This window comes from Nyctibius grandis, chromosome 3 (genome assembly GCF_013368605.1).
Source record: "Nyctibius grandis isolate bNycGra1 chromosome 3, bNycGra1.pri, whole genome shotgun sequence".
NCBI lineage: Eukaryota > Metazoa > Chordata > Aves > Nyctibiiformes > Nyctibiidae > Nyctibius > Nyctibius grandis.
Window position 1 is genome coordinate 85,348,412 of NC_090660.1, and position 27,008 is coordinate 85,375,419.

The 27,008-nt window shown below is 39.5% G+C and overlaps 1 protein-coding gene across 1 annotated transcript; it reads right to left on the reverse strand.

Moving 5' to 3' along the window:
- Positions 1–496: 496 nt before the first annotated feature.
- Positions 497–26,676, reverse strand: TBC1D31 (TBC1 domain family member 31). Its single transcript, XM_068397207.1, is given in 26 exon segments — positions 497–784; positions 1,202–1,329; positions 4,284–4,369; positions 4,371–4,403; positions 4,405–4,476; positions 5,503–5,573; positions 5,576–5,599; positions 5,602–5,640; positions 7,376–7,469; positions 8,410–8,545; positions 9,696–9,706; positions 9,708–9,849; positions 10,461–10,693; positions 12,488–12,667; positions 13,236–13,369; positions 14,366–14,499; positions 14,770–14,916; positions 15,019–15,098; positions 15,898–16,074; positions 17,226–17,426; positions 17,661–17,820; positions 18,243–18,394; positions 21,837–22,015; positions 23,907–24,022; positions 24,588–24,734; positions 26,585–26,676. Coding segments are annotated over 26 exon segments (3,099 nt in total). The 5' UTR covers positions 26,662–26,676; the 3' UTR covers positions 497–638.
- Positions 26,677–27,008: the final 332 nt, after the last annotated feature.

Genomic DNA, 27,008 nt, shown 5'->3' on the forward strand with positions numbered 1-27,008 from the left:
CCACTCTGCTGAGGGCTGCGATGAGATTTCCGTGGATCCCAGTCACTACTCATGTGACAGCCAGTGAAAACCAGCCTAGCAGCACAAAAAAATAATTGTTTTTATTTAGATCCTCTGTCCCCTTTCTTTATCATGAAAAGTACCTGCCAATATGTATAACAACTATTATGTATCTATTGCCAGCAACAGCGGTTCCCAGCCTCTCTGGCCTTGTTTTCAGTGTTTGGCTCTCAATGGAAAGGATTTTTTTCTCTAATTGCAAATTTCCCTGTTGCCACTTGTAGAATCACTTACACATCGCTGACAAAACCAACATTTTAAGGGAGTGGTTTGTTTCTTCAAGTCATGGCATTCCCCAGAACAAATAAGTACACAAATACTGCAAGTGTAATAACTTAATGGTAAAAAAGTGAGTTTATTTTAGAAGTAAAACTAGCATATAGTTACCAAGAAAATAATTAGAATGTTACAAAACAACATGCATTTTTCTAGCTAGCATTTTATTTTGTATATAAAAATATTATCCAAAGACCTTTATAATAAACAATCTATGATCATCCCTTAATCACACTATACATATTTAGCATTTAACTGATTAATAATTTGAAAGTACAGATGAGGTCCAGAGCAAAACCATCTCAAGGTGTCCACTTTGTAGCTTGGAAACGAGTTGGAGGGTGTCTAGTTCGAGGCTGTGAGGTAAGCTTTTGTCTGAGCCGCCTGACTTCTGCCATCAGCTCCCGCTCTTGCCATGCCAGTTCTTCTCGTCTTCTGTCTAAAGACACTTAGGCGCAAGAACTTGACTTAGTATTGCAACTAACAGTTTTTCCAAAATACCATGAATGCTTCTTGGAAAACTGATACCTCCTGCACAGAAACGCTATGTTTTGTTTAGTACCACTGTATGTGAGACAGCCCTAAGACCTGTAAAAGCAAGGAACAACTCCTCCTCAGTTCTGTGAAACCTGGTACCTAGGCTTTGTTACAAAAAGGTCAGATGCTGATGGGTCGCTATGGCAGGTCCATACATACATGTTTCCCATTACGTGCTGTGGAATTAACTATTGGAGGGCAACTTATTCAAACTATTGGAGGCACACTTCTTGAGAGTAAAGTTATATCCACATTTTACAGAACTAAGAAAGCGTCTAGGGTGGGACGTGGTCGGCATGTACCGTAACAGTTCCCCAGGCAACCTGACCTGCATTCTTAGATGTTTGCACACCAAGGGAGCTTGGCGTGCCAACTCTGAGACAATGGAGGGTGGAACGGTGTGGATAACCGTGGCCAGGCTCTGTTAACGAAGCCGGTATGAGAACTCCATGGTACCTTGTAGCCGACAAATCACATAGCCATTGTCCAGCAAGAAATTATACCCTGTTCCACCCAGAACACTGGTCACTGAGCCAGTGAGTATGGCAAAATCGTGTCCTGTGGATGAACTTTGCTCATTATAATCTCATTATAATACCAAAACACACCTCTGTCCCAAAAGCTACCCGCCTCCCTCTACCCCCTGAGCATGCTCTCTGAATTTTTCTTAGTCTATACCTTTAAATCGAAGCGGAAGAATTTTACACCAATCAAAAATAAAGTTATGTGTGACTACAGTCACTCAAGCTCCACCTAAACATAGAAAAATAGTATAAAAAATCCTAAAGAAAGAGGCTGGGGGAGGGAGATACCACCTCTGAGAAGTCAGGGAGACATCATTACGGACTTCTGGGATCAGTCGACAGGCTCAACCTCTCTTCCCCACCCACAGGGACGCCTTTGGGTAAGATTCGTACACTTGGTTATACCAGGTGCTTCGCCGGGAAACTTAGAAATCAAGCTTGTATTTGTAATCATATTAGTAGTCATCCTGCAACATATATATGTTCATAGGTACCTAAGTGTGCTTTGCAAACAGTGTATTCATCATCGGCAATCTAAAAGAATCTCTATCTGTTCTTGAATAAATTACCTTAATTGGAGAACTGGTCATGAAGATTTTATTTTGGTGGATGCGCCCAGATTTATGGCATAATCTGGAACCGTGTTAGTTCATCGACCGCGACTGGGCCCCGCACTATGAGTGTATCCGGACCTGTGTTAGTTCAACGCATTAGCTGTTGAACACAGCCGGACCGATAGTGCCGACTTTGGCCTATTTCAGCCAAAATCCAAGGTGTCAAATTGGGCATCACTCAGAGGCTAAGCTCTGCTGCAACACACGTTAAACGCAACACGTGCATAAGATGCATGTGATTTAAATGCGCTTTCACTGGCCATAATGGCTAGGAGAGCCCAGAGTAAAGGATTAGAGACTAATTCCTGACTAGAACTCTCAGTAAGATTTTGATGAAGACAGTTCTACATCTTCTCAACATCCCCAAATCACACACAACTATTAGAAACAGAAAAAGCATAGGTAAAATGATCAGGTCAGAATGGGATTAAACTAGGCTGAGGTTTAATAGGACCACTCTTGTAATTGTGACACACTTCAGGCACTTCCTACCTGTGCTGCTCTAGTGGAAGACATTTTTCAGGTGTGAATAGAATACACAATAGACTGGTTTACCTCTCCCACTAAACCCTACACAACTAATAATGACTCAATTGCACAATGAGGTGTTCCAGTAATGCTTCTGAAAGTAAATGTGAAAGAAAGGAGGGTCCTAACTTAGAAACTTACTGTATGATGATGACTCTGATGCAAACAATCATTCAGACAGATGTTTCCAGACCTTGGCACTTGCTGGAGTTCCACACCTCTCTCTGTACGTCCAGCCTTTAAATCACCAGCCCTCTCTGGTGGAAAATGGAGAGAAGGATTCTTTGTAAAAATTAAAAGTGTTTAAGTTTCTAGTGAATTTTTCTAGCTTGAGGTGAAACAGTTTTTCTCCAGGAAGCAAAACTGGAACAATCACTCACTCCAGCTAATGGCAAGTACAATTTGCTCAGAATTAGAAGTCAATGTTTCTAGTCTAGGGTTAAGCTATGCATCACTAGCATTTCATTTTAAGAAATACAGCTCCACATGTGCTGTGCTGTTTCTTCCTATTAATTAAGCTTCTGACAAATGGGCCACTAAGATCATGTGGAATATGGCTACTCATGCTTGCAGTTTTAGGAGGAGACACCCATTTTAATAATTTGCAGTAGCAAATTACTTCATATTAAAAAACATAGGCAAGTAAGGGTAAAGTCTGAAAAGGTTCGCCCAAAGCAATATGAATCACCTAATCCTAATACTTATCACTAATCTTGTGTGAGCATTGCAGAGACGGGGGGAATAGGAGAAAATAGCTGCAAAACACACACATGCAGCATTTGAGAGGAGGATGTACTGGCCAATCTGGAAGCACATAAATATTTTTTTCCTGTGAACAACACTTGGTAAAGTCACTTGTTGGGGGTGAGTTTGCTGTTCTTTACATTATTTGACAGAGAGTTCTAAGGGGATGTGATTTTACAATCGGCTTAAGCTGATCTAAACCTGTGCTCCTACAAAAATGCCATTTATATTGCTGCATATGACAGATATCAAACAGATTCCTTTCCAAGTCTGGCCTGATGTATTGGTTTCATGAAGAATACTGCCAAAAGTACTTATGTAAAGCAGTTAAGTTTATCCCTATATGCGACACTTAGTTTGTATTCAATTGCTGAATGCTTCATGCCAACATCCACACAGGAGAACTGCATTACCTATATGCTCACCAAAACAGACCATCTTCTCTTTGCAGCTTTTCAGCCATTACTAATGCGTCTTCATTTTCGCTTCTAAAAACTGCTTCCTGTGCTCATCTGCAGCAGCAGCAGCCTCCTGCTCTTCTTCCCATTGAGCTTTTTCTGTGTACTTCTTCCACTGTGCAACAGAGATATTTAATATGTCCTCACAGATGTGTTACAAGGAAAAAGCAACAAGTAAAACCATATGGATTATTACAGGCTAAACTTCCACCCTTAAATCAAAATATATGTTTATTAAGCTGAGTGAATGTTTCTTTTTGAAAAATTCTCCAAGTGTTTGAATGAGAAAAGGTAAAGGTCTTGGGTCAGAGCAAAAAAAAAATAAGAGGAACTTACAGAATTAGGAATATGCTTTCCTAAGCCTAAAATACCCTCACCATTTGCTCTAGTGCTTCCAGAAACTTCCAGTCAAAACAGGAAAGGAGATTCCTAACAAAGATATTTCTTCAATACCTTCAGTTTTATGGTCTAACCATGTTATGGCAAAAGAACAGTTACATTTGTGCCAGTCCCCACTTAGAAAAAGGAAATAATGCAAATACCTTTTTTCTTCTGCTTCCCTCATGGCCTTCAGCAGCTCAGCTTCCTTCACCCTGTTGTCATGCAGGAGCTTGGCTATCTCCTCATAAACGCTTCTCACGGTCCTGATCATCACGCTGTAGTTACGTAACGCTCGCACCTCCAGTTGGTGTCAATGCGTTTCTGCTGTGCTTTGGCTAAATTTTCTTCAGCCACCTAATAAAACACCTTTCTTACCAGGAATCCATTTACTCTATTTCGAGTACACAGCCTTACACACAGGTGAGGTAAGATGAACTAAAGTGTTTTCCATGTCACTGTTAGATGTCCCTGCTGGGAGACTGTACCTGCAGTGCCACTCCTCTGTTCATTACAGCAGTCTGTCTCATCTGTCAGGGGCTTTCTCTGCTTCTTCTTCATGCTTCTTATTTTTTCCTTACTGAGAGTCTTTTTTTTGTTTTGTTTTGGGTTTTTTTATCTTTTGGAAAGAGGCATCGCCCTCTCCATAGTTTGAGGATTTTGCTTTCTAGTCGTGGATTTAATATGAATTTACGGTGCAATTAACATAAGATTAATACCTGGATGCCAATACTTCCACCACATCCATCTGCTTCCAAAATCGAAGGCTGTTTTAAAAAAATTCAGACCCATATGTTTATTTCTAGACAAAATATAAATGCAGATGCCAAGCATTGGGCAGTGGGTTAGCTGCAAACTATTTTTCCAACTGTACGTTTACAAGTTCTGAGCTTGAAAATCAAACAATTCCTAATGTCATGCTACACACATTCATTACTGTGAGTCTAGAAGACAGCTTCTACAGCTGAATTTGCTGCCAGTACTCTAACTGAAAGTTCCTTTGAGCTTACTTGTGTTTGTTATGGTTACAAATAAAACATGTTCCTTAACAGGAGGATGACTTATTCTGAAAAGCACTTTTGAGTCTTACGTGTCTTCTAAGTTCTGAGAATTAAAAAAAAGTTAATATTCATGGCAGGCCAGAGAATTTCAGTATTATATAGCTGTTTGGACACTTCAGTCAGATTTTTGAAAAAACCTCAAAACTTTAAACATACCGTCACAATCTATTAATATAGGTGTCTAGAATTAGATTTCTTAAAAAAGTATTTTTGTATTACTTTGAACTAGTTTAATTGCAATTAAAATACTATAACTAGTACTACTTGTACTAGTTTAGCATACTAAATTCCCAAAATACATGTTAAGATCCGATCATCTTACTATTTGAGCTTTCTGTTTTTCTTCTCTATCTATTTCCATCAATCTCTGAACAAGATGATCTTCCAGATCCACCTTCTTCGATGGGCATCCACCTCTTCTTCATTTCCTTTGTAACTGCCTCTTGTCTTTGATTAGATGCTGCCAAACACAAACAAATTATTGTTGCTAAGCTGCTAACCCACACTTGTAATTCTGTCTCTTTAACATTTATTAAAATTTCATAAACTAGTATTTGAATATATCCACACATCTCATCCCACTACATATCGCAACTGTCCAAGAAAGTGATAGTCCCTGCTGTTTTATTGACTTGGAATTACACTAAGCCTGAGTCATCACAGTGGTCTCGCAGGTTGATACTGATGTAAATCCATTCCCTTGATTACAGTGGAGCATAAAAGCAGAATTCCAACTTAAATGAATTAGATTCATCGTGAAAATATTCTGCATTTTTATGGCACATTTTAGCCAAAACCTCAAAACGTTTCACAAATATAAATCATGTTTCACGGTACAGTGACTTACAATAAACAAACACATCTGCAGCTTGAATGCAGAGATGATTTGCCCAAGTAGTAGGAATCAGCAGTAGATCTAGAGATAGAATTTTAACTCTCACCATCCTTTTCTTCACATTCATCAGGGCACATCTACGCAGTTTTCTGGAGAAGACACAACCCCTTCCCAGGCCTGCAGAAATCTATTGAGCTCTGTCCAGCACGGTACTGAAGCAAAGTTAACATACACAGCCTTCTAAGCTTGAATATAGCCCCTCACTGACGGCAGTGAAACAGGTCAGGGCACGGGCAAGGAAAGCCTGTCTACACAGACTCTTGTGGGATGACATATATCCTCAGTTAGTTAAATAATTACTACCTTTCTAACCTAAGAAGATGATCACTGTAGAATTGGTTTCCCTTAAACAGCTGACTTTACATGTACTGGAACACAATGAGCTTAGCCCGGTTGCGTTATGCAGCCACAATTCAGCTGGCTGTGTATTTAATAAATAAATGCTAAAAGAAATTTAGCCCAGTTATGCTCAGCATGGGTTAAAAAAGTCTATGGCCAAAAAGCTTTAAAAAAACCAAATACAAGCAGACATGTGCTTCAATATAAGGGTTAGCTCTCTGATGTCCACTTCTGCTTGCACTCCATCGAATCTGCAGGTATGCAAGATGGACACATGTAGCTGTGCTTTCTAAACACTTAATTTACTATTTCTAACCAAAATGGACATTACTAAGCCTTCCATTGGTAGCCCTTGCTTTTCAGTCATTAATTATTTATGATAATTAACTCATTTAACTTTAAACAGTATTATTGATTAAAACCCTTTATTACTGAATAGCGATCTTTCTGAATTGTAAGTCAGTCATTTGAGAAAGGAATGGCACATTCCCCACAAATCAATTAATGATGATGTTGGCAATTAGACATTTTTCATCAACTGCATCAATCTGCTACACTGTTCTCTCCAGAAAATGTAGATATATCTGGATACCACAGATGAAAAGGTGGGAGTTTCTGGGATGAGGAACGTATTGTTAGAGACTTATTTACACGTTCATCACTTCTCTCAACCAGCTGAGCACACACCTAAACCCTGCAGCAACCAAATGATACCTCTGCACAGGAGAACAAAATGGGGAGGATACGGGTATTTTTCTCCCAGAAAAACAGATAACAGTGAGTTCTACTAATGCTTTTATCAACAGAGGGTTTATTCTAAAAAAGGTATCAGAGAGGAAAAGGAAAAAAAAAAGGCCCCTTTTTCCTTACAAAGTCTGGTTTGAATGAACACAACTGAATCTGAGAACTGCAAAGGAAGAACCATTAAATATAAAAATCTGTATAGTTGCCTAATAATTACCTGTTCAAAAAAGCTGTCTTTGTGATTCTAGTTCCATCCGTTGTACTTCTACATCTTGAACAGTAGCAGCTATTTCCTGCTCTCTCATGGATGCCTTGAGGAGAAGAGAAACATATGAACATACAGTAAAGGAGAAATTCTTCTCCCTTAAAAAAAACAGTATCAAGAAAAATGTCCAAAACACCAAGCCAGACCCTACTTCTAAATTCTCATTAACTTTCTGTCTTACCATGAATAACGGAAAGTATTGCATATCAAAAGTACAGGGCAAGGTGGAGAAGAGGCACAGGAATATTTTTGCATCCAGTCAAGCATATTAGGGAAATGTCAGGCTTGATCTAGCGCTAATAATCTGCCAGATGCACCTCCAAATCGAACAAGGAGTCTCTGAACCCAGAATGCTGTGGAGGACAGTACACAGATAGGGAAGTGGCCACTTTGCACCTGGCTGAACCTGTGCTGAGGCTGGAGCTAACGAATCTTACAGTGCCCTGACTGCGGAAACAAACACACAGCTGCACTGTGCTCTGCAAAGTGCGGTGCTGAGACATGAGGAATGGCCCTGCAAAGACTCAATTCATGCCCAAGAGGTTCAAAGCTTCCATACTCAGCATCTGCATGCCACGGTGCTCGAGCTAGTAACATGGAGCAGAGCCAGGGCCTGGCCAGAGGCCTCTGTGGAGCCTCTCAGTCATGGGCAGAGTTAATTTGCAATCTGACATACAGCCCACAGACAGCTGAGAATTCACTAGTCCTTTAAGGAGCTCATTACATTTTTCAACACTGCCAATATACAGATGAATCTGGCTTTTATCAGGAATTTTGCCAGTTAAAGCAAGCCAGGGGAACATAGTAAGTGCTGAATAAAACTGTTAAATTATGCATTTACCACTTAAAGCAGTCCATCTCCTGCTAAATACACCTCTGGCTCACAAATCACAGTATATCAACTGAAATTTTAGTTACACATTTTTTCCTTGTTTATTTTCACTAATGAACCTTCAAGAAAAGAATTGCATTGAGCAATACTCTGCCTTTCTCGCAATTTCGTCATCAAGACGTTTCAGTTCCATTTGACGCTGATCTTGCTGGTATTTCAGAAAACGCCTTCTCGAAGCATCTAGAAATTGTAGTTCCTTTACTTTTAGTTCTCTTTTCACAGCAGCTAGTCTTCAAAGCCAAAACAAACAGAAACAAGGGAACTTATATATATGAAAGGTCAGTAGCAAAGAGCACAAACTTGCACTGTAGTTATCCATTAGTTACTATGAGCTAATCTCTAACTTGTAAAGCTTAGGACAGTTGCTTTCATTCTTTTCAATTGTCCAGTTTTCATTTACAAGACAAAATTAAATTCAACAGACACACAGACATCCTCTAATGGTAACTCCCCAGTTAGGCTTTGAAGTCCTGTGCCCTGTTTCTGTTCTACTTTAATAAGCACTAGTTCACTATTGCAATGATCCAGAGCTGGAAACTGTTCCTTAGAATAACTGCCAGTGTTCTGGTACCTCTTTCTGCACAAAATTAATCCTAAGTTATTTGGAAAATATCACACTCTTTCAAGGAACAAAAACCACAAACTCAAGAATTAGTTTCCAAAGAAAGGCTCACTGCCCTTTTTAAAAAAAACAACCAAACAAACCTTACTCTGTTTAAGAGAAGCACCTGTAGACGTGGCACTTAGGGACATGGTTAGTGGTGAACTTGGCAGTGTTAGGTTACGGTTGGACCTGATGATCTTAAAAGTCTTTTTCCAACCTAAATGATTCTATGATTACTTGTAGTTGAGCTAAAAAACTATGGAGATGTTGAAATTCTCTTAAACCATCACAAATACAAAATGTACAACAGTTCAGCTTCAGTACTACAACTCTTTGCTCAGCAATTGATATATAAAGCAGTCTTTTTCTAAATCCACTAGAAATGCAAGAATGTGTAGAGTGACTGATACTATAAATGACTCTTACATTTGCAGTGTGAGTCTGCACACAGTGCAAGCCTGAAGTCTCAGCATGCAAACACGCAGCAATTGGCTGCTTAAGAGCATTCACAATGCGAAGAGATCAGACAAAAGGCTGGAAGCTGAGACAAAAATATGAAGTGACTTGGCCTCTAGTGTGCTGTATTCCCTCAGGCAAGGCAGTAATACAACCCAGATCACTTCATTCCCACACCAAAATCCGACCCACCAGACCACACTCTTTTCCCACATTACAATTTATACAAATTAGTGGTTATTTCTCCTTTACTCATGGTTAAAAATGTAATAGCAGGATACAGTAGCCAGGCCCCCCAAATGCTTCTTATATTATAATACCTCTGCCTCTGTTTCCACCAGCTTCTCTTCTTCTTCCAGTAGTGTTTTTCGCCTCTGTTCTTCAGCTTCTTGAAGCAATTCCTGCTTTCGATACCAGGCTTCCTCTTCTGCTTTCTGTTCCTGCGCTTTAGCTTCTAATTTGTGCGCTAATTGTCTAAATGGAAGATCACATGTTAATAATTCAAGCCAAGTATCATGAAATTACTTGATTGCTTAGAAACCGATGACTGTACTAGCAAAGAACTGCTGAAATGAGATGTCATGAAAGAGTATGGCATCCCCTCTATCTACTGATAAAGTACATGAGGAAGAGGTTACAATACTGACTGTTGCAGACAACAGGGCATTTCAGATGAGCGCAGATATTTTCCTCACATTCTTAACAAAAAAGTTTCTAAAGATGCTGTGGCATCATGGTACCCACTGATTTCAACAGCAAGCTAAGAATTCCTGGCCCTTCACAAAGCTGGACACTGCAAGGTCAACGGAGGTTTAGGCTCTGACTTACAAGCTTTCAAGTTTGAAGACTTGCGGCCCCATATTTTCTGCAAATTAACAGACATTTTTTGTTTAAGATAAGACAACCAATTTAACTTTAAAATGTCTCAAACCAAGTAACTCCCACCATTAGCAGCTATTTAAAGTAATAGTCCTGAATTTTCTTAATTGTCTCTCTTCTCAAGCATATAGATTACAAAAGAAAAAGGCAATTGTGTCCACCTGTCCCTCCCAGTCTGATACTGTCTTCAAGTTTCCCATTAATACCTCTCTCGTAAGTATTCAATTTCATCCTGTCTGATCCTCTCCCGTTCCTGAGTTTGATAATCCACAGTGAACTTGGGATATTTATTAAATACAGGGTACTGTCCTTTTGTAAGTGGTATGAAGTCATCAAGCATACGCTGTGGATGGATATCTAGTGGTGTAGCCTCCATAAGATGATAAGCTTCCTTAATCACAACGTTAATGTCCAGGTTGTTACGATGATGAAAGAAATACTGTAAGAGACATGCTTCCATTTACATTCTACAAAAGATTAAGCAAGTTTTTAATATACCTATTTGGGAATAATTAGGTAAATTAGTAAGATCTATATTCCAAAAGTTGATTTAAAAAGGGATTATTAAGTTAGCCCTACCAATTAGTAAAATATCACCGGCTCAAAGACTTGACCCAAACCTCTTCAAGTTGGTAAAAGTATGCTCTGGTTCTTTTCCTTCTCTTTAAATGGCAGTTGCGTAAGGGATCTGAAAAGCTAGGTGTGAATTTAGTGTCCAACTGCCCGCACAGACACTCCTACCATCTGGTGTTGAAACATGAAGCTTGGAAGTTCCTCTTCTTGAAGGACTATTCTTCCTGTCAAAGATCTTATTCACCAAGGAAATCTTTAAATTGGTTATTATTAAATGTAGCAATAATGTTGTCTGTTTGATGTCTGTCAAACTGACTGCTCATAAGCACATTTTCAAGGTGGAACCCTATGTTTGCCTACAGAGATGTTTTCATTCGAAAAAAACTCCTCCTCCCATGCAGAAGAGGCCATGTAAGACTAAACATAAGGAAACATTTTCATTTAGCTTCAGAGAATGTCAAATAATACTGCCTAATTTTGCAAATCTGAAAGCAAAATAATGAAACAACATGACAGAACGACTGTGTCTTCTCTCCACAGGCACAAGTCCATATTAGATCCACAAAAGAGGCAGAATTATTTTGTGGTTGATGAACTATTGAGATTTACAAAAAGGCTTTTACACAGAATCACACAGAACCAACCAGGTTGGAAGAGACCTGAGGGATCATCGAGTCCAACCGTTGCCCTGACACCACGTCAACTAGATCATGGCACTAAGTGCCATGTCCAGTCTTTTCTTAAAACACATCCCAGAGATGGTGACTCCACCACCTCCCTGGACAGCCCATTCCAATGTCTCATAACCCCTTCTGAGAAGAAATTCTTCCTAATGTCCAACCTGAACCTCCCCTGGCGAAGCTTGAGGCTATGTCCTCTTGTCCTATTGCTAGTTGCCTGGGAGAAGAGGCTGACTCCCACTTCACTACAACCTCCCTTCAGGTAGTTGTAGACTGCAATAAGGTCACCTCTGAGCCTCCTCTTCTCCAGGCTAAACAACCCCAGCTCCCTCAGCCGTTCCTCGTAGGTCAGAGCCTCCAGACCCTTCACCAGCTTGGTCACCCTCCTCTGGACTCGCTCCAACACCTCAACATCTTTCTTGAAGTGCGGGGCCCAGAACTGGACACAGTACTCAAGGTGCGGCCTCACCAGTGCCGAGTACAGAGGGACGATCACTTCCTAGACCGGCTGGCTACACTATTCTTAATAGAGGCCAGGATGCCATTGGCCTTCTTGGCCACCTGGGCACACTGCTGGCTCATGTTTAGCCAGCTGTCGATCAGCACCCCCAGGTCTCTTTCCACCGGGCCGCTTTCTAACCACTCTTCCCCCAGCCTGTAGAGCTGCATGGGGTTGTTGTGGCTGAAGTGTAAGACCCGGCACTTGTTCTTGTTGAACCTCATGCCGTTGGTTTTAGAGGCATTAGAAAGCTTATGACAGCTTTTACAGATCCTGTTGCATGAAATGGCAGGAAATTGCTCAATATTTTACTCATCTATTGTGTATTTGTCAGGTACAAGATGATGTTCAGGAACACTTTATAAGATATTAATGCGGAAATGAAACATCTCCTTCTAACTTCCGTAACAACAGATAAAATGTTTTATACATCTCTGTAGGTACACTTTCATATGACTGACTTAAATACGAAGATGTTTACCTCAAAATCCCCATTTTGATTACAGTGAAGCAAGGGAGCTCTGGAACTTATAATATAGGCAACAACAATCATGAGAAAGTACGAAGGATGGTTGGAAAAGATATTGTCAAAGACTTTCAGCCATTCTTCTCTTGTTAGAACCTCAGAGAACAGTGTTTCTAGAAGTGGCCAAGCATAAACCTACATTATTTGGGAAAATTGACAAAACAATCCGTTAGTACAATTTTACCATTCCTTTTTAAGAAACAATATGAATTTTTCTTGCCTTATACCAAGAATCTATTGATTTATGAAAGAAACAGGAACTAAACCAGAATAGCTGAAGATAAGTTTTATCACCCACTATAAGCATTCAAAATTAATATGGGGTGATTATAAACAAGTTTCTTATTTCACTGGATGTTTAAATCTTCTCTTTAGATTTATGAAGCTGAAGAGCTTCATCAATTAATTCATCACACCTATGTCCACTTTAAAAAAAAAAAAGTATATTTACGATTTGATGAGTAACTTTTCAAGCAATGTGGACTTGAAAGCAAAGGACTTCTAAGAACTACAGTAGCATGTATGTGAGATTTATGATCACGGAAAAGCTGCAGGAAAGCAATGATATATTCTTTACGCTTCCATATCATTCACCGTTATTTAATGAAAACTCCCTCAAAAAGAATTATTTCAAAATACAAGACTAGCGCACTGTCATTCACTGCAGTGACATTTTATATACAAATGTTGGCTAAAATATTACCTGTGAAGTCACATTGTGTTTTATTAAATGCTGAAGTAGTTCTTTGTCATGATGTGCCAAAACATTTTCCATCATACTAAGGACATTAACTGGAGGATTGGGAAAATACTCAAACCAGTGCTGACAAAAATTCACTGAAAGAGAAAAAAAGCCCAACACAATCCACTGTAATCCAGAGTGATAGACTCCTGACAACCTTAAGGTTTGCGTATAAAGACTATGAATTTAAGAGGTAGTTTTAGGCAGCAAAACCTACTTAAGATATTCCCATCTCTCCTCTTTCCTAGCATCTATTCCTAAACCATTCCCACAGTACACTGCTCCTCCAGCTGCACTGGCATGAGTGTTTGTGTCAGTACACTGTGAACCAGACTGGGGAAATCATCTAGCTCAAAAACAAAATGAAGAAAAGACTGTGCGCTGTGGGACTAAGTGGTTGGAGGCAGATGGGAATACTTAAACTGGTATTTCTGCCTCATGAAACTACAGCCTGTATCAAGTAATTTTTAACATACTAAGAATAATTCCCATAAACTTGGATACTTATTCGCTAACAGCATGTGTTTGCAAAGTGGGTATGTATGCTTGGCAGCACTTATCTTCTGTAGACTTAGCAGCAGCTGCGACAACTAATTTAAGTGTAAAGCACTTTAATTTAGAATGTTTCTTCAGAAAACAGCCATAGCCAGCTTTTCAGCCAAATGTCTAATTTTTGAGTTACCACATGCTTAGGACAACTAAGCAGAGTACAACCTTAAAAGAGATCATTCACTTTTGACCGGGAGTGGGTGAGGGGGTGGGTGTGACTACTTTTCCCAAGTCTCAGAGATTTTAGTTATTATGATGTAATTATGCTAGATACATTTGGGTTTGCTCATCAGACTTTACAAATACTGTTAAAATGCTTTTTGCTAGAAACTGCAAAAGGAAGTCTAATATCTTGTTTTATTTACAAGCAGGTTTTTGTTTTAAGCGTACACTTGCTACATATTAACTCCTGGCAACATTTTCAGAAGAGAGCCTGGTGACCCCTTAGGAAATACCTCATTCATTTCATCAGGAAAAGCCCTTTTGCATGGGAACGCTTAAACATGTTGCAGCACATTTGAGTTTTTAAAATCATTGCTTACCTACTACTGTAGCAACAACTTCAAAGCAGATCAGCTGGTTGTTCTGGAATAATTTTACAAATGGGAATGCTAGCAAAGGAATGTAAGGCGTCTCAGCAAAGATAGCAGACCAGTGAGCTAGAGCTGATAATGTCCTATATGCAAAGGCAAACAAAGGTTTAGAAAACACCGATCCAAAACCAAACAAAAATACAATATGCATTTTAGAACCACAACATAGAAAGACTGTAAACTTCAAAACAGATGCAGGATTATATGAGTTATAAAAACAAAATTGCATGAGGGCACTACTATTTCATTTTAGAATTTTCCTTACAGCTGATTCCCGCTATTGGATACACTTCAGATCACTATATGAAAATAAAAATCTGTAATATTTAAATAAATATAAATACATATTTTACCTCTGTAAAACTCTCAGCAGTTTCCTACTTTTGATGGGGTACTCATTTTGAATATTCACAAAGGCACTGTGTGTACCCTTATCTATCAGGCTACTGAATGCTAAGTGGTTTTCAGGAAGCTGTAATAAGGAACGCCAAACAAACATCCTGCAATTAAAATGCAGACTTAGTCAAGCAACTTCTCTTTCATAGGCCAGTAAACACAAGCAATTTTATTTTGTGCAAGCATGAACATGCACATGAACATACCTGTACTTTGCTGGATATTCTCCAAATCCTTTCAATAAGGCCCGCAGACGTTTTTTGTTTAATCCACATGGCAATTCATTCTACAAAATATGGGTTCAACAATAAATGTAAGCATTTCTCTTTCATAATCTCTTTCCTTGCACTCTAATTGATGATAGTAGGTAAATACTGAAGTTCTTAACATAATATTAAAAAATATATAATATGTACTGCTATCTGTTACATAATCCTAGGTATTTCAACAATAAAAAAATAATTCAAAAGATCACTCATCTACTGAACTCAAATTAAATATAATTAAATGATGGATATAGCCAAACCATGAAGAATATTGACATAAGGAACTGATCATATTGTGACGAATGTTACAGGAGGATATATATATATAGACATAGATATGTGTACATATATATGTGTGTGTATATATATGAGAATATATATATATGAGATGCAAGATAAAGACAGAGAGAGAAGATGGCACAGCGATGACAGAAGGGAAATAAATGTAACAGTAATGCATCTACTAAATAATTAATAAAAAATGAAATGGCGTCTAGCAGACATTTTAGAGATGCCAGTTTGCTAGCAGGGAAGCAGATCAGATTTAGGAAATACCCAAACGTGTCAAAAGTTGCTTGAACAACTTCAGAGGTACCCCAAGCTGACTGGAGGCAGCTCCAGCTGTGTCACATAATACTGGAGAATGGGCTAATCAGAGAGAGGAAATGGTACTAAAACTCCCTCAATCCCCTCTCTGTTCAAACATCCAAGTGAGTCAGCGCCTGAACTTGTTCTTTAAAGTAAGTGGCTAAATATTTTTTCGCAATGAAATTTAAATGCTATGGACTGGAGAACAAAACATTTGTAACTTTTTCCTACCTCTTTGTTTTCAAGTGATGTGTTCGCTTGCAGTTTTAGCAATTTGGTTTGAATTTTGCTCTCTTTAGATTTCCAAGGCCGCTCTGACCTTCCTGAAGTCACTCTCATTGTCAGTTTATTTGCCTCTGACGTGCACTCGGACCGATCTTCTACTACTTTGAACATGGATGGTGGAGGCTGATATTAAGTGAAAATATCTCGGTTAACATCTTGTAAAACAGATTAAATAACACTATAATTTGATGTTTACTCTGTTTTATATGCCATATTTTTGAGCTTGATGGCCATAGCAAGAAGAATAGAGACACTTATACCATAAATAAATATATATGGACTGTATACTCCTGAATAAGTATGCCAGTGAATAAAACTGCTGTAACAAACTAGAAAGACTGTGAGAAGGCTTATGTAGCTTCCAAACTACAGTAGTGTAAATGTGTATCATGTACTGTTCAAGTTATTTACTTTAGTGTGTTTCTCAATGTCACTAAAATATTTTGCATTTCTATAGCACCAGTTAAAAAGAATACAAAAGACCTTTACAAACTTTAATTAGTCTTCACTGTCAGGGAGGTATTAATTCAATGTTGGAGATTGGGAAAGCAAGTAACAAAGTGGATATCCCAGTTCATGTCAAACCGGGAGCAAAAGTGCAAATGGAATGCATGTGTGACACCTTTACGCATCCTCCCTCAGCTTCAACTCTGTCATTATCCAAAGCTGGTTACTGTTTACTTCAAAGACACGGTGATTAAAGATATATGGAATTCTGTATTTAGAAACCTGACTCTCATTAATAAATCACTTTAATAAAACAAGAACTGGTATTTAGAATGTTTGTTATTTAGGAAGGATTAGGAGTATGATTGTGCCATAATGATGGATGCTGGTATCCAATAACACAGTAAGAACAACAAAATCACAGTAACAAAAACACCATTCATGCCCGCAGTTTAAGACAGCATCAGTTGCAAAACATTTCCTATAGGAAACGGAACAGAAGCAGCACAATTATGCTGTTTCCATCTCCCTCAAAACGTCACTACAAAGAGAAACTGCTCCATAGAAATTGCTGGAGAAAGAAATACCATCTCCCCCTCCTCCCAACACCAGAAACACAGTGATACATATACTTCACAAACATCGTATTACTGGACAGGCTGGAGTAACTATGAAGGGAACTCTACAAAGCACTTTTTCTTATTTGTAGTGTTAAATATGGCACTCCCAACACAAGTCTGCAAACTACCACTGATACAACAGTTATGTAGACAAGTGACAACTTTAATGGGATTTACTGCTGTTTTAAGAAATGTAAAACACTCTACCTTATTTCCTTCTTGAGTCAAAGCTTGGACACTGTATAAATTAAGGCTACCATTTTCCATTACTGACGCAATATACCGTCCATTGGGGCTAATTGCTGCTGTACTAATTCCCTCTTCATGACTCCCAATGTCAAAAAGAAGTTTGCATGTTTCTATATTGATAAATCTCATAATATTATCTTGACTTAACACTCCAAGGACCTATAAGTTAAAAGGATTCACCAGTTAATACTGTCCATGTAAAACAAAGTGGAATACCCAATTCGGCAATAATACTCCATTAAGCTAAAAGAGCAGTTGAGGAAACATTTAGCACAGTAACTTTCCTTTTGTATTGTATGGGCCCATAGCCCCAGTGCCCCCCAAAAGCCTTCAAAGTATGTGTTGAATCAACTAACCAAATACTCCAGTCTTAAGCTTTGTAAGAAAACTGACCTGATTGGAGCCCCCATCAAAACTGTCAGGGAGGAATTCCAGGTGACGGGTGGCTCGTACTTTTGCAGGCATCTGGATTATTCGTATCAACTGCTTTGTTTCTAAACACCATAAGTGAAGATGATTTGATTTTCCACCAGCTACAAAAATCCGTCCATCTCTGAATCACAGATGAGGCAAAGTTTCCATCAGAATACTAAAATTTAGGTTAGTATTAGCTAAAAAGAAAGAGGTCACACATTTCCTTCTATACCCTCAAATCACTTTTGAATCTGTCATTATTCCTGTCATACTCTTCTGAAAGAACAAAATAGCTCCCAAATAATAAAATTTGCTTTTGTAAAGGATGGTTTAAACCTTATTTTAGTGGTCATTAAAAATCAACTTACTTTATTTCAACTATGGGACTGTAATAAAAAATGCTATTGATCCTTGCTGAAAGTATCAGTCACAGCAGTTTGAAAGCTTATCATAGTATATAGCTCAATACTTCCACAAAACATTACAAATAAGGACAGAAAACCTGTTTTAAAACTAAAACTTTTGTAATCTGCCTTTAGAATGTTTAAAATAGCAATTTACCTGGTAACTGCAAAGACCTTATAAAGTAATACAGAACCTTCTACAGGAGTTGGCAACTGGTATTTACAGTGAAGAGTATCAAATTCCCATGCAAAAACAGAATTATCTTTGAAACAGCTGAGGATGGTGTTACTCAGTGGAAGAAAAAAAACCTGGAAGAATATGGAAAAGAAAAAAAAATGGAGTATGTATGTTGTCAAGGAAGTATCCCTTAAATTGGATCAAAGTGCATAGCAGAATAAAATACAGCATGAAACCATGACAGTATGGCTATTACTATAACTGAGTAATGCAGCTGCGGTGCAAGACTTGGATCCCACAGGCAGCGGGTCCCCTTCCCCTGTTACAGACTCGGCATGCCTGCTCTCCCTTGCACTGGTTCAGAGCTTGTTGTACCCTTTGCTAAGCCAGTTTAACTCACTGAAATGACACACATCTTTATATGTGTTATTTTTATGACTGTTAAACTGTCTTGTGGAGGTTTCTGATGAGTGTCAGAGAGGACGTAATACAACCGGTGGAAACATGAACCCAGGAGCAGGAGGGATGGGAGACATGAGCTAGAACTGCTCACTGAGCAACTGCTTGTTGCATATTTTACAAACTGGCTTCAGCATTCAAATAGTACCAAGAGCCTGCAAATGCACTCTATGAAGCATTCATCTTTTGACTTAAGCTCCTTAGTTTTACATACAACTATCAAAAGTAAAAAATATTGTAGAAAGTTTAGCAGTGTATTCTCCAAACATGAAATGCAGATTTTACTGCGAGGATGAATGAAGATAAACCCAAAAAGCCTGTAAATATATTTTTTTCAATTATTCTGAACGTTTATTGTTTATGTGTAATCTCTTTTGCTAAGAAAAAAAATGGATTATTTACATTTTTGGATGTCATCAGATACATTCCTGCTTAATGACAAATAACTGGTTTAGATCACAGGTTCTATTTTGGCAACACCACATGCAGCTTCAGCAAATTCCCTATACCTATAATTTTGAAAGTTAAGTTGAAAATGTCTTCTAGTATCTGGACATTGAGGGACTACCTGAAGGACTCACTTGCTGAGATTTATAGTCAGTGCTATGAAGTTCAGAACTTTGGTCTGAACGGTCTCTTGAAAATCTGTAAATCTGGATATGTGGGATGGGATTCATCTTGCTGAATGTTAGGGACTGAAAGGTGGATGTTCAGGCCAAATTAATCACTTGACAGTGAGCAAAAGCTACCTGTGGGGAAAGAGTCATCTCACCTACCAGAGTCATTTATCCTCAGACTGAGCTGCCTGTCCTCCTTCAGGGACCCTGGGGAAGTCTAGACAATGAATTGAGAGCAGAGGCCTATCATGCAGATGGATGTTTACATTTTGGTAAACTGGAGTACTCAACAGTTCCTCATTTTCTGCTTTGCCCTAGAAAAATACCACCAGCTGGTCAAAAGCAGCTGCTGAATAATCAGTGATGCTTTGAAAACAGTCCTTATAGATGTCTTCTCTTAGTTCGCTCTCATTTTTTTCACCCACTATTCTTACAGTGTGCAGCCCAGTCTCTGTCTTTTTAAATTATCTTTGTCCCATACCAACTTAACAGAAGGTGTATGTTGGAGTGCAAATTGGACTTAAGTAAAGAGGCACCAAAAAGTACACTGCAGAGATTGGTGTGACCCTACAATGGCTCAGACAATAAGCAAGAATTCAACTTTGGACAACGAGTGTCAGGACTGCGGTCTATTAATAAAATCTGATCTTTAATAAAAGTTAATAAATTAACTTATCTGTATGTCTTAAATTGTGGCATGGGAGTAAGTATCATTATCTCTATTCTAAGGATAGGAAAATGAAATCCAGATAAATTGGATTATTTGCATAATGTCCTATCAGAAATGGTAGAGCCAATTAAAAGTCCAGGCTCTCGATTCCCAAACAGTGATTCAACCATAGTCACTATTGTGATTTAACTATCACTATTTGGATTTAAACGTTGCTTCCATACTGTAACATCCTGATCCTACCAAATTCCAAGAGCCATTTATCAATAAGAAGCCCCTACACATAGCCTACACATAGCTCCTACACAAAGAAAGATACTGAGCAGCAGAAAAATCTTGTCCAGTAATGAAATGCAGCCATCTTTGGAGGGATGAGAGGATAATTACTTTAGCAACATACACTACCCAACAGTTTTAATAAAACAAACAAACAAAAATTTATACATGATCTTCCACAGCAATTGCTAGGTGACAATTTCAGGCTGACAAAACTTCTGCCTGACCTAGAACAAGGTGAACACAGTCAAATGAATAGCCTTGTTCTCTGCAAAATCAGCACTGCTTTTTAGTGACCAGTCTGATGAGAACTTTGGTTTGAAGTGGTGTTTGTAAGACTATTCACTGCAGGGCAGCACGTGTGTAAGTTAGTACTTTCTGTAGTACTTATGCCAAAGTTTGACATTTGGTGGCGCAGGCAGACCTGTTTAAAGCAGCGTAACGCTAAGGAAGACCTATTTAAACCACTCCCTGACATAAACATGCCATCCTCATCCCCTATGTTGTTCCAGTGTACGTGTGTCTGTGCAGCAAACCGAAGTAAAGAAACCACTAGGCTGAAAAGCAGCAATTTCTTTTTGCTGAGTTATTTTTTGGCTTTGTTTGTTCCCACATTCAGTGCTTAACGTGCATATAAAGAAGAGAAGCTTTGGAATAGGCAGCTGAATGGGATAGGTGGTGGTGACTGTTTGAAGTCACCATTATGACACCAAAACTGTTTTTTTAACAACATCCTTAAATCCCAGTATCATTCAGGTTGGAATCAGTCTCCGGAGGTCCTTTGAGCCCACCCCCAGGTCAAAACAGGGTCAATCTATAAGATGGCTCCAACTTCCAGGTTAAATTGGGTTAGTAAAGGTTATATCCAACCAAGTTTTGAGTATCTCTAAAGATGGAGGTTCCTGAAAAGTTCCCAGCAGATCTCTGAAACTATTGAGTCATGATTCCAGTGGTCTAGGTGATGTGATAGGATGACAGTTAAGGAGATATGTCCAAAGAACACAGAAAACATTCAGCTGTTCCACTAGAGTGGAACATCTCCCTTATGAGGAGAGGCTGAGGGAGCTGGGTCTCTTTAGCTTGGAGAAGAGGAGACTGAGGGGTGACCTCATTCATGTTTATAAATATGTAAAGGGCAAGTGTCATGAGGATGGAGCCAGGCTCTTCTCAGTGACATCCCTTGACAGGACAAGGGGCAATGGGTGCAAGCTGGAACACAGGAGGTTCCACATAAATCTGAGGAAAAACTTCTTTACGGTGAGGGTGACCGAACACTGGAACAGGCTGCCCAGAGAGGTTGTGGAGTCTCCTTCTCTGAAGACATTCAAAACCCGCCTGGACGCGTTCCTGTGTGATATAGTCTAGGCAATCCTGCTCCGGCAGGGGGATTGGACTAGATGATCTTTCGAGGTCCCTTCCAATCCCTAACATTCTGTGATTCTGTGATTCTGTGTATTTTAAAAAATATTTTCAAGTACTGTGATTTTAACGTGCAGTGTTACTCCTACTGAGGTATGCTTGTTCACCCTTTAGCAATTGCTCTTTACTCACCTTCTGTATACCCACAGACTGACGAACATTCAGCTTTCTTTTTCTTTGAAAGGTGTCCAAGTCCCACAGTTGTGCTGTATCAGTGGATGTAGTGATGGCATACCTGCCTGAGCCATGGACAGAGATGGAAGACACTGAAGAATCATGTCCCCTCATCCAACTAACTAGCTCCTTGGTTTCTGCAGGAGTTAATAAAAAAATGAAAAGGATATGAAATCCATTCAAAGTGAAACGACTACTACTTCACTCTTTATTGCCAACACTATGCTGTGAAAGAGACTTTTAAGCATACCTACTATATGACCATTTACCATCACAGCCCAATAAAGAAGAAACAAAGGTATCAGTCTTCATGTAGTTATTATACCTTAGAGAAACATAACGATCTCCTCATCTCCAAGTAACAGATTTCATAAATTATCCTCACTTCTACACAGAAAGCCAGCTTGCACAGACTTGTTTAATTTAGCTTAAGAATCAATCTTAAAAAGTCATGAACACTGTCATCAGGTAAGTTCAGCATGCCTCGTAGGCAGATTATCCGATGTGAACACCTGCAGTAATCTCTAGGAGTTGAGACTGAATATTCTAGTTAGAATTCTCCACTTGTTTTGACTTGTGGACAGTACATATGAATGATTATGCAGCTATTCACAGGTGCAAGAAAGGTTTAATGACAACTGGCTATGACTATAGAAAGGCACAGCCAGAAAGCAACACCTCATTAATTCTTTCAGAATCCAAAACATTTTTATGCTGTGTATTGCATGCTAAGGAAATGGTTCCTCTGACTACATTGTCTCCCACTTGTGACTGCATGACCTCTAATCCTCCCTCAGCAACCAAACTGTATTTGTGGCAATTATGCTGTTTACATTGGGTAGTTTGCCTGACAGCCCATGGGGTGGTTCCAGCTGACCTACTGCTGTGGCATCAAAGATGGGAAATGACTATAAATCAGCTCATAAAGCCTAACTTTCTGCTGTGCTTACAGACAATTGAGTGCTTAAAGTTATTGTCACATGGAAGGATGACATGGGATTACAGAGTATGGCTTCCAAAGCACGGGACGAAGGCCACCAACTATTATCTAATACACCTCTAAGGATAGTTCACCCAATACTGACTTATGTGAAGAGCATTTATATTTTAAAACATTCTTCAGTATGACTTGCTGTCTGGAAGCAGCACCATATAAACAGGCACGACTCTGTGGAATAATTAAGATTTCTCTAAGCGCATCCAAAATCTAAGTTTGGTCTTACTGTGGTTGAAAGGAGGAGAAAAAGCAGAGGATTTCAGACCTTAACTATGACTCTTCCTCTATTTTAGGAAACAGTGTTTTACATTAAAATCTTCACTAATAATATCAGACCCTCAAATTGCAGATGAGTGATTCTTACAGCTTTTTAAAAAGATTTAAATCCAGATGATGAGAGACACTACAACTGCATTTTTTGATAGGTTAAGATTGATTTATGAAGAAAGAATTGTCAATGCCTTTCACCATTTAACTTCTAAACAAGACAGACACACAGCTGGTCTGTGAAGTTAATTTTAGACATTGCTTTTGAATAAGGGTACAAATCTACTTGCATACTCAAAAGTACTGTCAGTTCTTTTAGTGTATATTGTCACTTTGTTCAAATATTTTACTGTAAATATAGTTAACAACTAGTTCAGTTGCAAACTAACATACTGTTGACTGATTTTGGTTTGATTTTACACACAGCACCTCATTCTAAGCAAACATACAGAATTGCTTTAAAAAAGGTAACAGATGTAATTGCGATCCTGTGCTAGACTTCAGTTAAACAGATGCCTGCGTGACTCAGTGGGAACAAGAAACTCTGGCAAAGCAAAGGGCTCATTTACCCACAGGACTATAACCCCCACGGGCCCAAACTGTGGGGTGGTTTTTGTTGGTTTTTTTTTTTTTTGGAAGAACAGATGGCATGAAATATGTAATAAGATTTCTATCAAAAAACTTACAAAAAAATTGAGACTGAAACTAAAATTATATAGTTTTTTAGAACAATCCAGATAGTAAGCCTTTAAATTTCTCCTTACCTGTATCAAAGCACTTAATGGAATAATCTGCCAAAGCCACCAGGAATTCTGTCTTTCTGCGAAGATTAAATGCCAAAGCAGTGCAAGCCTGCATTGTTCGCTGAACAAGGTTGAACCTATTTAAAAATATATGTTCTCATTGTGTTAGGAAACTTTGGTTCATAATGTCAAGTGAAGTAATAATCAGTTTCAATATATTTCACTGAGAAAAAACAGTAACTCAAAAGGGAGCAAAGAAGTCATACCTAATCATGATAAATATAAAAATATTAAAACTCGGTAGTGTAAAATGGAAAGGACTGATCAATGTGTTTCTGCAAATGACAATACTAGGTCTAATTTATTGTAATTCACAGCTCATTATTAATTGATCAGTACCATTCAACAAATAACTTATTGTGTTAATATTTAATCACTTAAGTACTATGAAATGGCTTTTTGTTCAGTTTAGAGTTACAAACTACTGATCTTTTGGAACAGCTAAACTCATAAAATAATATTTAGGGAGCCTATAGGGGCTCACAGTTTCAGCTCTAAGAAAACCACTATCTATTTCCACATTCATGGGAAACTGAGGGTTAAAACCAGACCTGTGGCATGCTGTCCATGCAAGTTCCATCCATACCCCTGAATGTTACAGATGTCAAGACAGTTAACAAGTCATGACAGAAATACTCTTACCTGTTTCCATTCAAGTCAAAAACATATATATTCCCTTGGTGGTCTCCAGCGAGTAGAGAATCTCCCGAACTGTCAAAAGCCACATTCAGAAAACGTATTGTCTTTGAATGGTATCCTTTGACACTATGAATTATGTTTACTATAACTCTGTGAAGAAAGCAAGCAAAACAATCATGCTTAGAACTGTTTTACTATCAAATATTTCTGCAAGACCTAGGATTAAAATGTTCCTAGCTTATGGTTTTATAATTCCAATCATGGTGTTCTACAAAAAATCTTCCATGAAAAATATGTATTTCTAATATAAAAAATATACTAAACACAGGAAGTCATTCACTATGTTGGAAGGCAGTTAGGAGACATGTAAAGCAGATGAGGGAAACCCATCATTCATTATCCTTTTATGTGGCTCCTAGTTACCTGATTTTCAATTACATTATTAACGAGTAACACTAACATATATGCTGATGTATCATCTACCAATGTATCTGAAAGCCCAGTTCAGCACTCAGCAAGGAACCTGGCTCTTCATTATCACCATAAGGAAACACACTAGAAAACTGAGAAGCTATGAATTACAGTAAGAAACCACTCGGATTAGATTGGGGGGTAGGGGGGGGAAATTTTAATATCACTTCTTTCCAGAGTCTTCAAAAGCATGAAGCAAGCCATTTTTATCATTATTCATCTGAGATATTATGGAACAAAAGTTGTTTTTTCATATTCTCTCCTTGTACCGTGCTGTTAGTACAAAATGGAGCCGGATGAAGAACCAAAGCCCATGTGCAGAATAAGCCATATGAGGAAGGTTTTTCCAGGAAGCAGGACATTAAGATTTGAGAGATCTGCTACACCTGGATTTCTCAGATAACACTGGGCCAATCAATTATTTTCTATAACCAGTTGGATGTAAATTTAGAGTCTAAAACTGTACAGGACATTGACAGGCTAATTAAAGACTGCAGGGCACTTGCAGAAGACTGTGACCACGGCTATATAAGATGCTGATAGCTACCTGAGCCACCAATTGCCAAGAAGAGTAGAATAAGCAACCCAGCACCTGCATGCAACTGTTGGCATACATATGAAGTGTGAGGGAATACCGGAAGGAGAAGGGCCGTGCGCCATGGTACAGACTAGAGACAAAACTAATTTTATCTTATCCTGCTAAGCCTATTCTTTTCTGCAATAAAAGGGAAGGGCCATAAAAATGAAATTAGAAAGATGTTAAGCTAATTTGTTTAAATTATAATTAAAATTTAGTGATGCTAGGATCTTTAGGGTCATAAAAAAGACACAAGGTATGATTTCTGATTCCAAAACCACCCTGAAACATGGGTACTTATCAGTGTAGTTACAGCTTCTCCCAGGACTTCCTTAACAGTGCTCTCTGACTTTCAAAAGTTCCTTTGCCACTAAACTAACCCAGGAGAATCAAGTTAGGAGTTCACAGAGCTGCATCCAGGTTCCCCATGCCAAACACTATACAGGTATCCAGCATTCATACTGCTACTCTCCAGCTTGGGCCAGCCAGTATTTTCCTAGTGTTTAGCATTTTAATTAAAACTCTCGTGGGAATTCACCTATGGTATTTTGCTCAATACAATTAAACCAAGAAAATCTAATTTGGCAGAGTTGTCCAGGCCCTTGCCCAGCCAAGTTGGGAGCATCTCTGAGCACGGAGGTTTCACAGCCTCCTTGGGGACCTGCTCCACCTTCAACGGGAACGTTTTCCCCCGTTATCTAACCGGGCACCGCCGGGCTGTACCCGGAGCAGCTCAGCTGGGCTCCGCCTGGCCCTGCCCCCTCTGCCCCCTCCCCTCGGGCTCCGCGGGCAGCGCGACGCCCTCGCCCTGCCCGCTCCCTCGGCCTCTCCTCCGCGGCGCAGCGCTGGGGACCGCCACGGCTGCGAGCTGAGGCGGCAGCGCTGCGCGGGGCCGGCCCTGCCCTGCTGCTGCTGCCGCCGCCGCCGCCCCCCGCCCCACGGCGGCCGTTACCCCCGCCGCGCCGCCGGGCCGGGCTTGCGGTGCCAGATGGGGCCCTGCAGGCGGCCGCCCAGGTCGGAGCTCTCCATCCTCCGCTCGCCGCCGCTCCCGCGCTCGCCACCTCCCGGCAGGGCTCCTCTGACGGCCGCGGCGGGGGGAAGCCGCACGCATGGTACAGCCCGCTTCCGCGTCACCAAGGGAGGGCAGTAGGAAGGAGGCGGGCGCTCCCCCCCCAGATGTCGGCCTGCTGGGGAATGGAATCGCCCGGACCGGCGGCCCCGGCACCTGCCGGGAGTTGTAGTTTCCTTGGCGGGCGCCACGCGAGGAGAACAGGGGAGGTGAGAGCGGTCAGCATCGGGTGATAAATAAAGTGGAGGCCACGTCTTATAAAAAAATAAATGTTTATAAGATAATGTCGCGTCCTATCAGGCAAATG